Below are 14005 nucleotides of genomic sequence, written 5' to 3' on the forward strand. Positions count from 1 at the left end.
TTCATTCATGTATTACTTGCATCAGGGTTAGGTTTAATGCCATTGTCAACAAGTTGATTTTGCCTTGGAGGTACATCAGGACACAATGATTAACGTTTGTTGAATTACTGCATGAATGTATCACTTCTAGTTACAGTTCTTGCTTATGGAAGAGAAATGCTGCTGATACTGGGAATGCAATGGGCAAGATCTGGTAAAATATGAAGTTGTCATTGTCAGACAGTTGCCCAGTCATCCCTTCCAGTCTCCCCCTGCTTCCCTAATCAACACCTCCACATCCTCATTTCAGAACAGGAATAGATGCTATATTGGGGAGACACAGAAAAGAGACCGAGGGAGGCTGGGTGCTGTGGCTCATGCCTGTAACCGCAGCACTTTGGGAGGGTAAGGCAGGTAGATCACTTGAGGCCAGAAGTTCGAGACCAGCCTGGCCAACATGGTGAAACCCCCTTTCTACCCAAAATACAAAAATTAGCCTTGCCTGATGGCGCATCCCTGTAATCCCAGCTACTCGCGAGGCTGAGGCAGGAGAATCAGGCGGGAGAATTACTTGAACCGAGGAGGTGGAGGTTGCAGTGAGCCGAGATTGTGCCACTGTACGCCAGCCTTGGTGACAGAGAGAGACTCCGTTTGAAAAAAAAAAAAAAAGAAGAGAGAGAGGGAGAGACAAAGGGAGAGTCTTACAAAAATCTGTTCAATTAGCAAATATCTGTTAACCTCTTGTCAAGTGACAGACACGTTGCATAAAATGGAGAACATGACATACTTGGTCCCTGTCCTCATACAGGGAAAGCCTACAGTTGAGGGAAGAAAGACAAGAGTAGGGGAAGGATGCAGAAGAAAAAGAGGAGAAATTAGCAAAATACCAAAAGAGTGAAGAATTTCAGTGATCACTGAATTAATACAGTGCTTGTGTTAATAGAAGTTGTTTAGAAATGAGTTTAAATCCCAGCCATCTGCTCCCACCTCAAACACACCTACTGTACCCATGCTTTTGCCCTTCCCCCACATACATATGCATCCCAGTAATCATCTGGTGATTTTTAAATGAATTCTCACAGTCGATAATAAAAATTACACTTGATTCAAACCAGTGACTTGTAACCCAGATCTAAGTATAAATATAGTGGAAATCGTAAGTTTCTTTAGTGACAGTCTTACTAATCAAGTTATTTGGCCTGTTTTTAGCCACATGGGATATTTTTTCTTTTTAAGGTTGCTATGAGTGTTGTTTGTAGCAGCATCAGTAAGCCAAGAATTCACATAGTTACTCAATCACACAGATTACTCATCATTGCCTGTTCATAACAGAATCCTAAAATGTTTAAGATTTCTAATGCAAATCAAAATCTCATCATCACTTGTCATTGCTAAATTAAATGACAGGATAATAACATTACATTAAAACCATTTTTCTCTTGATTGAGTACCTTTTTCAGAAGTGAACCTTCTAGATGTATATTTTTTTCATCAGTACTATAAATGCATTTAGAATCCAAGATAAAAATAGAATTTAAAGGGGAGGAGTGGGATGTTTTCAAATTATTGATGAGGCTCTTTTGAATCTCGACCATATTTGACAGTGTACTGCAAGGGAATGGAGTAGTTCAGCTCAATTTATTGACACTTTTAGAGCTATATAAGGGAGGTTAACAGGTTGAGCTTGGTCTTTATTGAAACAATTGTGTGTTCTTAGCATCAGTTATAAGTCATCCCCTTGCAAACTGGCTGTTAGGGACCTATAAGAATTGGCATTGCTTTGTTCTAATATAAGATACTGGCTTCAGGTAGATCACAATCTATGTGAGAAATTAATATAGATTTCTAACCTGTAAAAGCAGCATAGGTTCTCAGTGGCCTTACTATTGTGAACTTACCTCTTTACCTTTCTTTCCTATCTAAAGCTAATTAACCTTTTATGGTCACACCTACCCTCTTTGTATCTCTCCCTCTGGCCCTTGGCCCACTTCTTTGTGGCCAACTAGCCAATATTCATGCCACCTGCGCCCATCTTCTTCACTTGCCCTAGAACTCCCCAGAACGCCTCTTTCATTTTAAAGTCAGTCATTTCCTTCCATCCTTCAAATATTTTATTTCCTCATACCTTCCATCTTTAATAATATGAAATATAAAAATCATACCCTGGATCAAACCTTTTATTATTTTTGCCTCACTTAATACTATCATCATTAGGCAATAATAGCATTATGGTAAAAATTCTTATCTCTTGGAGAAACTGATGAAGGTATTGACTCAAACAAGATTGGCTATGAGATGATAATTATTAAATTATTAAATCTGGATGATAGGTGAATGAGGGTAAGGGAAGTCAATATGCTGCTTTCTCTACTTTTATAGGTTTGAAATCTTCCATAATAAAAATTTAAAAATAACTTAGCTCTTTAGGGTTCCTTTTTTAAAATAGATGCTCTTTTTGAGTGAACGCATGAAATGATGCGGTATGCAGGATGGCCTAAGACTAAAACCTGATCCTGCTGTCTGAACACCCCACTCTTACTCTACCGCTTAGTAAACAAAAAAGATTCTTTAGTACCTGGAATTGTAACTTCCCTCTCTCCTTAGGTCCTGTACTTGATTATCAGAATCCTGATACAGTTCCTGCTTCTTGTTAAAGTAACCAGATAAATCCATATAGAAATATACATTAATTTCATCCCATTTATTAAATCCCACTGTGAATAAAGTTCTGTGCTGGCATTAGGAAAGGGAATATGAAGGAAAGGTATTCATGAATAAACCTGATGCAGTAGTGGGCTCTAGGAGACAGAGAGGAATCCTGTCAAAGAGACTCATTCTTGATAATGATGCAAACTACTAAATGTCATCCTAAAGGAAGAGACAATCTTCCTTGCTTCTGCTCGTAATTCTAAGTGTTAAGACTATTTAGAGCTCTATCATATAGCCTTCCCTCTCTTCTAAAGAACTTAAATTGGTTACAGTTACCAATATGCCTTTTTTCTTCTCTTTTTAAATTACAATAGTCTTACTTCTCGTTTGCCAAAAACTGGAGAAACCATCCATGGACATAAGTTTTTTATTGGCTTTGGAGGGAAAGGTGCCAACCAGTGTGTCCAAGCTGCTCGACTTGGAGCAACGACGTCCATGGTGTGCAAGGTAAGTATAAAGTATAGTGGAGAGGATTCTAGAGGTAAGAATCTGGTTTTAAGACTGGAGTTCATTGTTTTTATTTTTTTCAACCATTTTAAGGTGAACAATTCAGCGGCTTATAAAACGTAGAGTGGCATTTAATACATTCAACCACCACTTCTAGCTTGTTGCAGAACTTTACTATCATTCCAAAACAGAATCCCTTACCCCTTAAGCAGTTCCTCCTCATTCTGTCTTCCCTTTAAGGCCCTGGCAACCACCAGTCTTCATTCTGTCTCTATGGATTTATCTGTTCTGGACATTTCATATAAATGGAATATATATTATGTGACATTTTGTACCTGGCTTCTTTCACTTAGCATACTGTTTTTGAAGTACAACATTGTAGCATATATCAGTATTTCCTTCTTTTTTATGATTGAATAATATTCCGTTGTATGGATGTACCACAATTTTTTTGTTCATCAATGAATGGATTGATGGATGCTTGGGCTGTTTCCACCTTTTGACTCTTATGAATAGCGTTGCTACCAACATGCATATACGTCTACTTGAATACCTGCTTTCAGTTCTTATGGAAGTGTATTGTTTTTAAAGATCTAAATAAGAGAGAGTAGTCTCCCTTGTCCTTTATATTAATGTCTACCTCATTACATCCTCTGGGAAGTAGCAGTTCTCAAATAACTTAATGCTACATTCCCTGAATGTAATGAGTTTATAACTGGGGTGTGAGAAGTGAGGGAAATTAGCCTACTCCAGTGGGTTTCTGTCATCCAGCTTCTAAACAACAGCATGAGTCATCCTGTTTTTAGCAGGTTTCACTGCAGCAACACAGCTTTTGGAAACTTCGTGTAATAACTGGTGATTTACTCATCTCTAAGTCGTTTTCTTCTAATGCTGCATCTTAGATCTGAAAAGAATCTTGGCCTTAATGAACTGCACATAACTGATCTTTTGGCATTGTTTTGTTTTCATGTATGTAGAAATATGATATTGCAACATCCAGTATTCCTATTTTTATCCATGCTACTGAAATAATTTGAAAATAAATTAAATGGGCTGCCAAAAGTTTACATTTTTCATTTTTCATGAAATTTTAAGGTGCTAGCATTATAGCATTAGTATAACAGGAAAGGTAGATGATTGTGTTTGTTTGATTTTTAGGGAAAGCCAGGCTGGGTCTGCACATTATTAAAGGGCAAGAAAAATACAAGGAACTTAAAAAAATGAGCTTTCTCCTATGAACTATATAGATTTTACCAAAAATTCTCAAAATGTCATTTTTCATTGCAGTCAGCACTTTTCTCTCCACAGGAGTTTTAAATGATGTATAAACTATACAATTATCACTTCATCTGCTAGTGAACTGTAATTTTATTTCTAACCTATGATTAACATAATTTTCACATGGCTATTGGGTCAAAAACGTCACGTGAAGCATAAAATTCAAAGTAAGAAACCCTCTTTCGCTAAGATTGAGCTCTTGATAGATTTAAAATATCATTGTAATTAATCAGCAACTAATTATGTCCCAGGAATTATGGGGCTGTGAGAGGGGGCTGATTAAAAACTTAGGCCTGACCCATCTCTTACCTGATTAGCTGTAGAAGGTTTGGAGAGTGACCAGATGGTGCTGACTTAATTAAGAGGACCTGGGAACTGGAAAGAGGATGATACAATTTCCTGTGTAGGAAAACCTGGACGTAGAATTGGCGTTGGAAGCTATGTACCCAAAATGGCTTCCTGAAAGAGGGGAGTTCCTAGAGCTGGAGATGTTAAAGGAGAGATTAGAGAACCCCTCCCTCCTGGAAGCTTTATAGAAGCTATTTATGTAGCCATTAAAGTCAAGATTGGATGTCCCCTGGGATCTCTTCCAATCCTAAGATTATGAAATTGATTTTATTTTAGGTCTGTTGAATTTGAGGCAAAGAAAGAAATGACAAAGAGAAATATTTGAATTATGGAACTGAACTTGGGAAATGAAGCCTAAAACCATGTGAGTGGATGGGAAAGGAATAGAAGCAAGGGTCTATATTTTGGGAAATATTCCAGTTAGGAGGTTGATTAAAGCAAAAGTACTATTTATGTATGACGGTTTATGTTAGCATCTGTACAGTTTTGAAAGTTCTATATATCTACCATGCCCCTGATTTAGTCATCTAATGTTTAGCACCACAGTGGATTTTAGCCTGTGTCTGCATAGCAGAGGATCAAAAAACATGACTGCAGCTACAACCTATCCAGGATAACTTTGGTTAGATAACCCGGGACCTTTAGACATGGAATTATTTAAAAGTTTAAGCAAATTGCACAATATTCTTAGACTTCTTAAAAAGAAAATAATATATTTTTATAATAGAAGTTATTATCTGTCCATTAATCATATTTTATCCATTGTGAAATACATTTTTATTAAGCAAATTAGTCAAACTTGCTTTATAGCAGTTTTTTTAAAGATGACAAGTTCTAAGTAGAAACCAAAACCATGAAATTTATCAAGATAAAAATGAACAGATGGAGGAAAAGAAAAACAGGTAAAAATTTTCTATGGCTTTCTCAGCAAGATTTATTTACCTCTTACTACCTATAACAAACTAAACTTCAAGCTCTTTCGAAGTAAGACTGATGGCCCAAACAAACTTCTTATATTGAGCTAGGGAGAAATATTTGTTAAGATATTGTGACAAAGAATATTAAACGAGTTACCTCAATATTTATACAGTGATACATGTATAATGAAACATTTCAAGTACTTAAAAGTTATTTAGTCAGTTTTTAACTGAGTCATGGACCAAAGCTACAGTCTAGTGATAAATGGAGATGGTATTTTCAGATTTAAAATCCCAGCAGATACTGTATAATATGAAAGTCTTCCAGGGCAAAGAGACTATTAGGACATCTTTCTTAAGACTTCACCTGAGTTAAGTGTTTCCTGCTTCATTCCATCGAAGCCAAATGTTAAGAGGAGGAAGTTATTCCTAAACATCAAAAATTGGCAGTTCAGGCCGGGCGCGGTGGCTCAAGCCTGCAATCCCAGCACTTTGGGAGGCCGAGACGGGTGGATCACGAGGTCAGGAGATCGAGACCATCCTGGCTAACACGGTGAAACCCCGTCTCTACTAAAAAAAAAAAACAAAAAAAAAACTAGCCGGGCGTGGTGGCGGGTGCCTGTAGTGTAGTCCCAGCTACTCGGGAGGCTGAGGCAGGAGAATGGCGTAAACCCGGGAGGTGGAGCTTGCAGTGAGCTGAGATCCGGCCACTGCACTCCAGCCCGGGCGACAGAGCGAGACTCCATCTCACAAAAAAAAAAAAATTGGCAGTTCAGGAGAGGACCGTGGTCAAGTAAGGAACTCAAGATGCAGTGGCCCAATATGAGCACAGAAACCATGAGTAGGTATGAACCTAAATGACCCAGGTCAGGAATCAGCAAACTGGAAACACCTTCAAGAAAATACCCTGTCTTACTTCCTTCAAATATGAGACTATCAAACTAATACAGGTAGCTATCTGTTCTCCCTTCAGAACCATCAAGCATGAAGTTTTGTGACAGAGGTGATACTGATGCAGGCTGCCCTGGTGGGCTTAGCCAGGGAGTCTTCTTGGCTTTACCCAGGCAAGAATTTAAGAGTGAGCCAAGGATAAAAAAAAAGCAACTTTGATTGAACCAGTGCTACACAGCTAACCCATAGGCTGGGTGCCCAGAGGATAGTGTATGGACTGTTAGCAACTATATTTACATGTACTTTAAATTATATGCTAATTAAGAGGTGGGTTATGCAGAAGGGGAATTTTCAGAACTATATAAGGTAACTTCTGGGCCATTGCCATGGCATTTGTAAACTATCCTGGGTCCAGTAGGAGCATCTTGTGCTAATGAGCAGTGAGAGCAACTAGAGGTCACTTTCCTCCATTTCAGCCAACTTCTTCATTGCACCATGTTTTGACCAGATCCTGCTTCCACCAGCAGGGTCCAACCGGAAGGTAAGACCTGCTGGCCTCCTAACTCAGTATATTAAGGCGGTGTTGTTCAAAGTCCAGTCCTCAGGCTCGTGCCAGGCTGCATGCAGATTGTCACTAGTCCAAACAGTACAGGAATTGAGAGTAAGCAGTTAGGATCATTTATAGCAATTTGACAGAGTAACTTTATAGCTGTTGAATATAATAGTAATAATAAATTAGGCTTTGTAGTTTGTATGACTCTTTTTTGTTTTCATCTCCTTGTTATTGTATTTTATAAAATAGTCCACAATGGGTTGAAAGCAAGAAAAGGAAAACAAGGCCAATGTTTCTCCATGGATAGCTTGAAAAGCAGTGCATTAGAGTATCCATCACCTTAACTAAAAAGTACCTTCTGTGCTAGATTACTGTGGGAGAATCATCTAATCATGCATTGAGATTTTCATTTTCAGAGATCAAAAATTAGTCACCAGGTCTTTCCAGGTAATATATAATGAGGTGAAATCTGTCCTTTCCTGAACTCTGTTGAAAGACAGCTAGCTAAAAGTAGTTGGCTATGTTGATTGGAATGCTCAGCCATGTGTTCAAACAAATGATCCTATAACCAAGCAAATAATATACACCTTATATAAGAAGAAATGGTAGAAATGAGAGAAAATAACTGGATTATCTCAAACCTATCACCACTCTTATATAATCAGGCCTAATGTGATTATAGCATTAACTTTGTGTATTAAAGGTCTTCATTTTTTTCTGAGACAGGATCTCACTCTGTTGCCCAGGCTAGAGTGCAGTGGTGCAATCTGGGCTCACTGCAGCCTCAACCTCCCCAGGCTCAGGTGATCCTCCCGCCTCAGCCTCCCAAGTAGCTGTAAGTACAGGCACATGCCACCATACCCAGCTAATTTTTGTATTTTTTGTAGAGACAAGGTTTCACCATGTTGCCCAGGCTGGTCTCAAACTTCTGAGCTCAAGCAGTCAGCCTGCCTTGGCCTCCCAAAGTGCTGGGATTATAGGTGTGCACCACCATGCCCAAAGGCCATTTTTCAGCCTAGGTAACTACAGGTTACCTAGGCTGTAGTATTATGCTGTAGTCACAACTCACTGCAGCCTCAAACTCCTGGGCTCAAGCGATCCTCCCACCTCAGCCTCCAGAGTAGCTGAGGCTACAGGCATGCAGCACCACACCCAGCTAATTTTTTAATTTTTTGTAGAGATGGGGTCTTGCTGTGTTGCTGAGGCTGGTCTCGAACTCCTGTCCTTAAGCAGTCCTACCACCTCAGCCTCCCAAAATGCTAGGATTGCAGCATAAACCACCATGCCTAGCCTAAACGCCATTATTAAGGTAAACACCCCTTTATCTAGGATTTAAACAACCAGCAAGCTTAAATAACTGAGATTTTATAGATTCTTCTTATGTATTTTGTTAGAAGGCCACGAATGACAAGTTGTAAGTTAATTTGAAGGATTTATTCAAAAACGTAACAGCTGGGTTTTGTATGACAACAAACGCAACTTAGTCTCCTCAACCAGCTGTTCATTATAACCCTCAGGCACTGAAAAGCCACAAAATGTCTTCAGTTGCAAAGATTAAATTATATTCGTCTTAGTTTCAGTGTTAAACCTATTTTCTGTATTCTAATGCTTTGAAATTGGTAACCTGTTTTAATATATGTGATAGCTTCTTGAGTAGAATATTCAATTTCATGTGGCCTTGGATAGGATATTTTGATCTATGTTTTATTCACCCCAAATGTATGTTGAAGAGTAGAATTACTAGATGGTTTCTGCCATTTGAGGATTCCAAGCAACCTAAACAAGCATTCCTCAATCATTTTGCAAAATAGAAGTTATGGTGCTACGACTGAAGCTGCCCTCCTTAGCTTCAGGTCATAGTTCTGGACTCTGGAAGCCCTGCCAAAGCTCTCCTTCAGTGCAGAAGGAGCCCTCCCAGTGATAAGAGTGAAAGAAGCATCTCAACACCTTTAGCTGAAGAAATGCTCTTGTTCGTCATATACCCAGCCCTTTTGCTTTCCATGACCCTTGCTGCATTGTCAAATACAGAAGCCACTAGCCACTTGCGGATATTTAGATTTAAATGTAATCAAAGTTAAAAATTGAATTCCTCAGTCACACAGTCTGTATTTTGAGTGTCTGTACTGGGCAGAACAAATAGAAAACATTTTCTGTATTGAACAGCACAGATATAGAACATTTCATCATTGCAGAAAGTTCTGTCGGATGGCACTACTCTACAATATTCAGGGCAGATCTGAGCCTGGGATTTCCAAAGAGCATATTGAGTTCTGAGAGTTCCCTTTTGGCTTATGTGCAAGTGCTTGTCCATAGTTGCTCTTGACCTGGCTTCCTTCATGTGGAACAAGCTCACACAGACAGGCTATTTCAGACTATGCGGGTTTTCAAGAATCTTTCTGCCCAAAAGTATTTCACTGCTACAGCCAAAAGAGTGTGAGAGTGCCTTCAAGGAGGCTGTTGAAAATAAAACCTTGTATGGAACCATTCTAGAATAGTTTGAGTGCTTGTAGTCATTTTCCTTCAAGAATGGAACATGACAGCCGGGCGTGGTGGCTAATGCCTGTAATCCCAGCACTTTAGGAGGCTGAGACAGGAAGATCACCTGGGGTCAGGAGTTCGAGACCACCCTGGCTAACATGGTGAAACCTCATTTCTACTAAAAATACAAAAATTAGCCGGGTGTGATGGTGCACACCTGTAATCCCAGCTACTCAGGAGGCTGAGGCAGGAGAACCACTTGAACCCAAGAGGCAGAGGTTACAATGAGCCACGATTGTACCATTGCACTCCAGCTTGGGCAACAAAAGCGAAACTCCGTCTCAAAAAAAAAAAAGAATGGAACATGACTACAAGATGGGTCCCAGGGAAATGAACAGAAGGGCAACTGATGTGATCAAATCCTAAAGAGTCTCCAGTAAGCTTTTAAGAAGGCTAGACTAACAAATATGAAATTGCCAACAATATAAGATGATATTGAACTATGGGCTTGATTAGGAATGTCATAGGAGGTCTGGAGATGAGAGGATTAATAAGGGCCAGCGTAGGGAAGGTAGACCTTAAGTTGATACTTGAAAAACAGGTGAGGTTTGATTTGGTGGAGGAGAGGGCAGAGGACTTCTAAGTTCTCAGAAATTATGGTAAGGAAGCAAACAGGTTTCTTTCTATTGATATATCCAGAAAGGAACAATTTTCTGTGGAAGAATGGAACACACCAGGAGTGACTGAAGCCTGGATTGAGACATAGTCCACTGAAGTAGTGCTCACTGGCAGGACAGAAAAATAGAAGTTCAGTTCAGAAGTATAGTTCAGAGGTGGCAAGCCTAAAGGCCTACAGGAGCCAAGCAGGTAACAGAAATTGCAGTAGGCTAGATACGGTCTGTGATGAAGTCAAGAGTCTATGCCCACTTTAAGGCACTCACCTCTCAGTTCCAGGTGGTTTGCCTTGCAGGAAAGTGGACGCAGTGTTACTAGAACCTCTGAATTTTCAGAACCTCCTGGACATCTGTCTGTTTTTGTGAAGTCTTCTAATATTTAAGTATTGAGAACTGATTAAAATTAAAACAAAATTAAAATAAATTAAAATTACAACAAAAATAGCAGGGCATTTATAGCAAAACCTGCACACAGATATTTATAGCAGCTTTATTCATAATTTCCCAAACTTTGAAGACATCCATCAGTAGATAAATGGATAAATAAACTCTGGTACATCCAGATGCTGGAATATTATTTAGCTTTAAAAAGAAATTAGCTATCAAGGCACAAAAAGACACAGAGGAACTTTAGTTGCATATTACTAAGTAAAAGAAGTCAGTCTGAAAAGGCTACATACTGTGTAATTACAACTGTATGATATTCTGGAAAAGGCAAAACTGTGGAGACAATGAAAAGATTAGTGTTTGCCAGAGGCTAGTGGGGAGAGAGGGATGAACACACAGAGCACAGAGGATTTTTAGGGTAGTGAAACCATTGTGTATAGTACTATAATGGTGGATATATGACATTTTACATTTGTAAAAGCCTATAGAATATTCAACACCAAGAGTGAACCCTAATGTAAACTATGGAGTTTGAGTGATAATGATATGTCATCTAGGTTTATCAGTTGTAACAAATGTACACTTAGTTGCAGGATGTTAGTAGTGGGGGATACTAGTTGCAGAAAGAGACAAAGTATATGGGAACTCTGTGCTTTCTACTCACTTATGCTGAGCACTTAAAACTAGTTTTTAAAATAAAGTCTATTTTGTCCGGGCACAGTGGCTCACACCTGTAATCCCAGCACTTTGGGAGGCCGAGGCGGGCGGATCACAAGGTCAGATCGAGACCATCCTGGCTAACATGGTGAAACCCCATCCCTACTAAAAAAATACAAAAAATTAGCCGGGTGTGGTGGCGGGCGCCTGTAGTCTCAGCTACTTGGGAGGCTGAGGCAAGAGAATGGTGTGAACCCGGGAGGTGGAGCTGGCAGTGAGCTGAGATTGTGCCACTGCACTCCAGCCTGGGCGACAGAGACTCCGTCTCAAAAATAAAATCAAATAAATAAAAAATAAAGTCTGCTTTTTAGAAAACAGTAGCAGGACAAATAAAACATATCTAGGAGTCAGATTCAACTTTCAGCCCACCAATTTACAGCCTCTGCTGTAGATTCAACCGTAGAGTTCGAGCCGAGGTCCAGCCAAGATAGCAGTCAGACGAATGGTTAGCATTGGAGAGGTATGGGAGAAGATAACAGGGGTGTCCTGACTAGCACAGTGATTGCAGAAACGGACAGTAGGGAGATGTCGATAAGATGCCAGCAGTTGGTATCAAAGGCCTTGCAATCATAGTTTTCTGGCTTTGAGCCACAGACCTAAAGTTCTGGCCCCTGCAAATGGCTGGCCAGGCAGAGAAGAGTACCTGTTCTGAAAGAGCTAGAGGGCTAACCAGATGAAGAGGATACACACTCGTGCGGACAGAAGCAGGGAGCGATCCAGTTACCAAAGTGGACCACAAAGCAAGAATGTGGTCACAGGACCCAGGCACAAACACAGCAACTTAAATTATAGATCAGTGGTTCAGGGTGACACTAGGCGCTGGACTAACTAGCTTTTTCTTTTCCTTTTTTTTTTTTTTTTTTTTTGAGATGGAGTCTCACTCTGTCGCCCAGGCTGGAGTGCAATGGCGCAGTCTCAGCTTACTGCAACTTCTGCCTCCTGGCTTTAAGCACTTCTACCTCAGCCTCCCAAGTAGCTGGGACTACAGGCATGCACCACCACACCCAGCTGATTTTTGTATTTTTAGTAGAGACGGGGTTTTACCATGTTGACCAGGCTGGCCTCGAACTCCTGACCTCAAGTGATCTGTCTGCCTTGACCACCCAAAGTGTTGGGATTATAGGCGTGAGCCACTGCGCCCAGCCTGAAGCTAATCAGGACTTTGTTAGTAACAGACAATAGACACTCAATTCAAAATAGCTTAAGCAAACAAATAAAAATAAATAAATTTTTTAAAAAGAATGTATTGCCTCATGTAACTGAAAAGCCCTGTGGTAGAGCTGGCTTCAGATGACTTAGGGGTCCATTAGGCTATTAGGAGTCTGTGTCTGTTTGTGTCTGTCACCTTCCTGCTTTCTGTTATGTTTCTCTGTTTTCTTTCTAGCTGTCTCCACATGGTGAGCCCCAGTGACTACAAGCTTACATTCTCTTATAGCCAGCAATCTTACTGGGAAGAAAACTTGTCTTCCCTGGTAGCTTCAATAAAAGTCCCAGGATTGAGTCTTTTTGGACTGGTTTAAGTCACATGCCCATTCATGAACCCATCACTGTGACCAGGGTGGTGGAACACACCTTTTTTTTTTTTTTTTTTGAGACAGAGTCTCACTCTGTCGTCCAGGCTGTAGTACAGTGGCGTGACCTCGGCTCACTGCAACCTCCGCCTCCAAGTTCAAGCAGTTCTCCTGCTTCAGCCTCCCGAGTAGCTGGGACTACAGGGAACATGCTTTTTAATCAGGCCTGGGTCCCTTGGCCAACCTAATCTTGTTGTCTATAGAATGGGACAGAAATGGGTGTCCAAAGGAAAAACTGAAATACCTTTAACAGAATAGATGCTGGGATGCAAAAACAGAACTCCATTATACCAAGTTACTCAAGTTAGCTAGGGCCTATAAAATTTCCTTTTCTTTGCCTCCACATGTCAGTGTCAAGGGAGAAGATAAAAAGATTCTGGAACATCAGGTAAGTCATGACAAAGATGCCCATATTTACCATGAAGTACAAACAGCTGAGATTGTCCATAAATATTAAGGATTGATGATGGTAGACAACTCCATCTCAGTGGGAATTATCACATGAACAGCTCAAAATGAGAATGACTTAATGAGTGGCGTTCATTAAATACTTCACATTTTAAGTAGGATATAAGTGAAACATTATTATATAGCAATTCTTTGGGCTGCAATCAAGTCTAGCATCTTATATTAAGATTAATTAGCTAATGTTTGTAAAGTACTGTGCAGATATGCCCTTTTAAAATGCTAAGTATTCTAAAAACTACATTGTAGCATTTTACTAACTATAAAAGATCTAATATTCATTATTTCTTTGGTACAGGTTGGCAAAGATTCTTTTGGCAATGATTATATAGAAAACTTAAAACAGAATGATATTTCTACAGGTAAAATTCCCATCTTTTTTAAAGTTAGTGTTTATAGCTTTTTTCTGTGATTTTGTTATGAGAAAAATTGAATCTAGAGGAGAATTGTTAGACCTTCCCCTGGTGGCCAGAGAATTTTTATACACAGCTTTGTCCATTCTTGCTTGAATGTCCTTTGGCTTATTCTTCCATGTACATTCCTCCAGATGGGAATAAAATGGTAAGAGATTACAAACCTTCATCTCATGGA

At 39.7% G+C, this 14005-nt stretch overlaps 1 protein-coding gene across 2 annotated transcripts in view; it reads left to right on the forward strand.

Moving 5' to 3' along the window:
* RBKS (ribokinase) overlaps positions 1 to 14005 on the forward strand; it is a 119509-nt gene that overhangs the window by 27445 nt on the left and 78059 nt on the right. For both annotated transcript variants that reach the window (XM_011956296.1, XM_011956297.1), the window contains exons 2-3: positions 3003 to 3135; positions 13713 to 13776. In XM_011956296.1, coding sequence (XP_011811686.1) covers positions 3003 to 3135; positions 13713 to 13776 — 197 coding nt within the window. The remainder of the gene's footprint in view (positions 1 to 3002; positions 3136 to 13712; positions 13777 to 14005) is intronic.

Source organism: Colobus angolensis, unplaced genomic scaffold, assembly GCF_000951035.1.
Source record: "Colobus angolensis palliatus isolate OR3802 unplaced genomic scaffold, Cang.pa_1.0 Scaffold413, whole genome shotgun sequence".
Lineage (NCBI taxonomy): Eukaryota > Metazoa > Chordata > Mammalia > Primates > Cercopithecidae > Colobus > Colobus angolensis.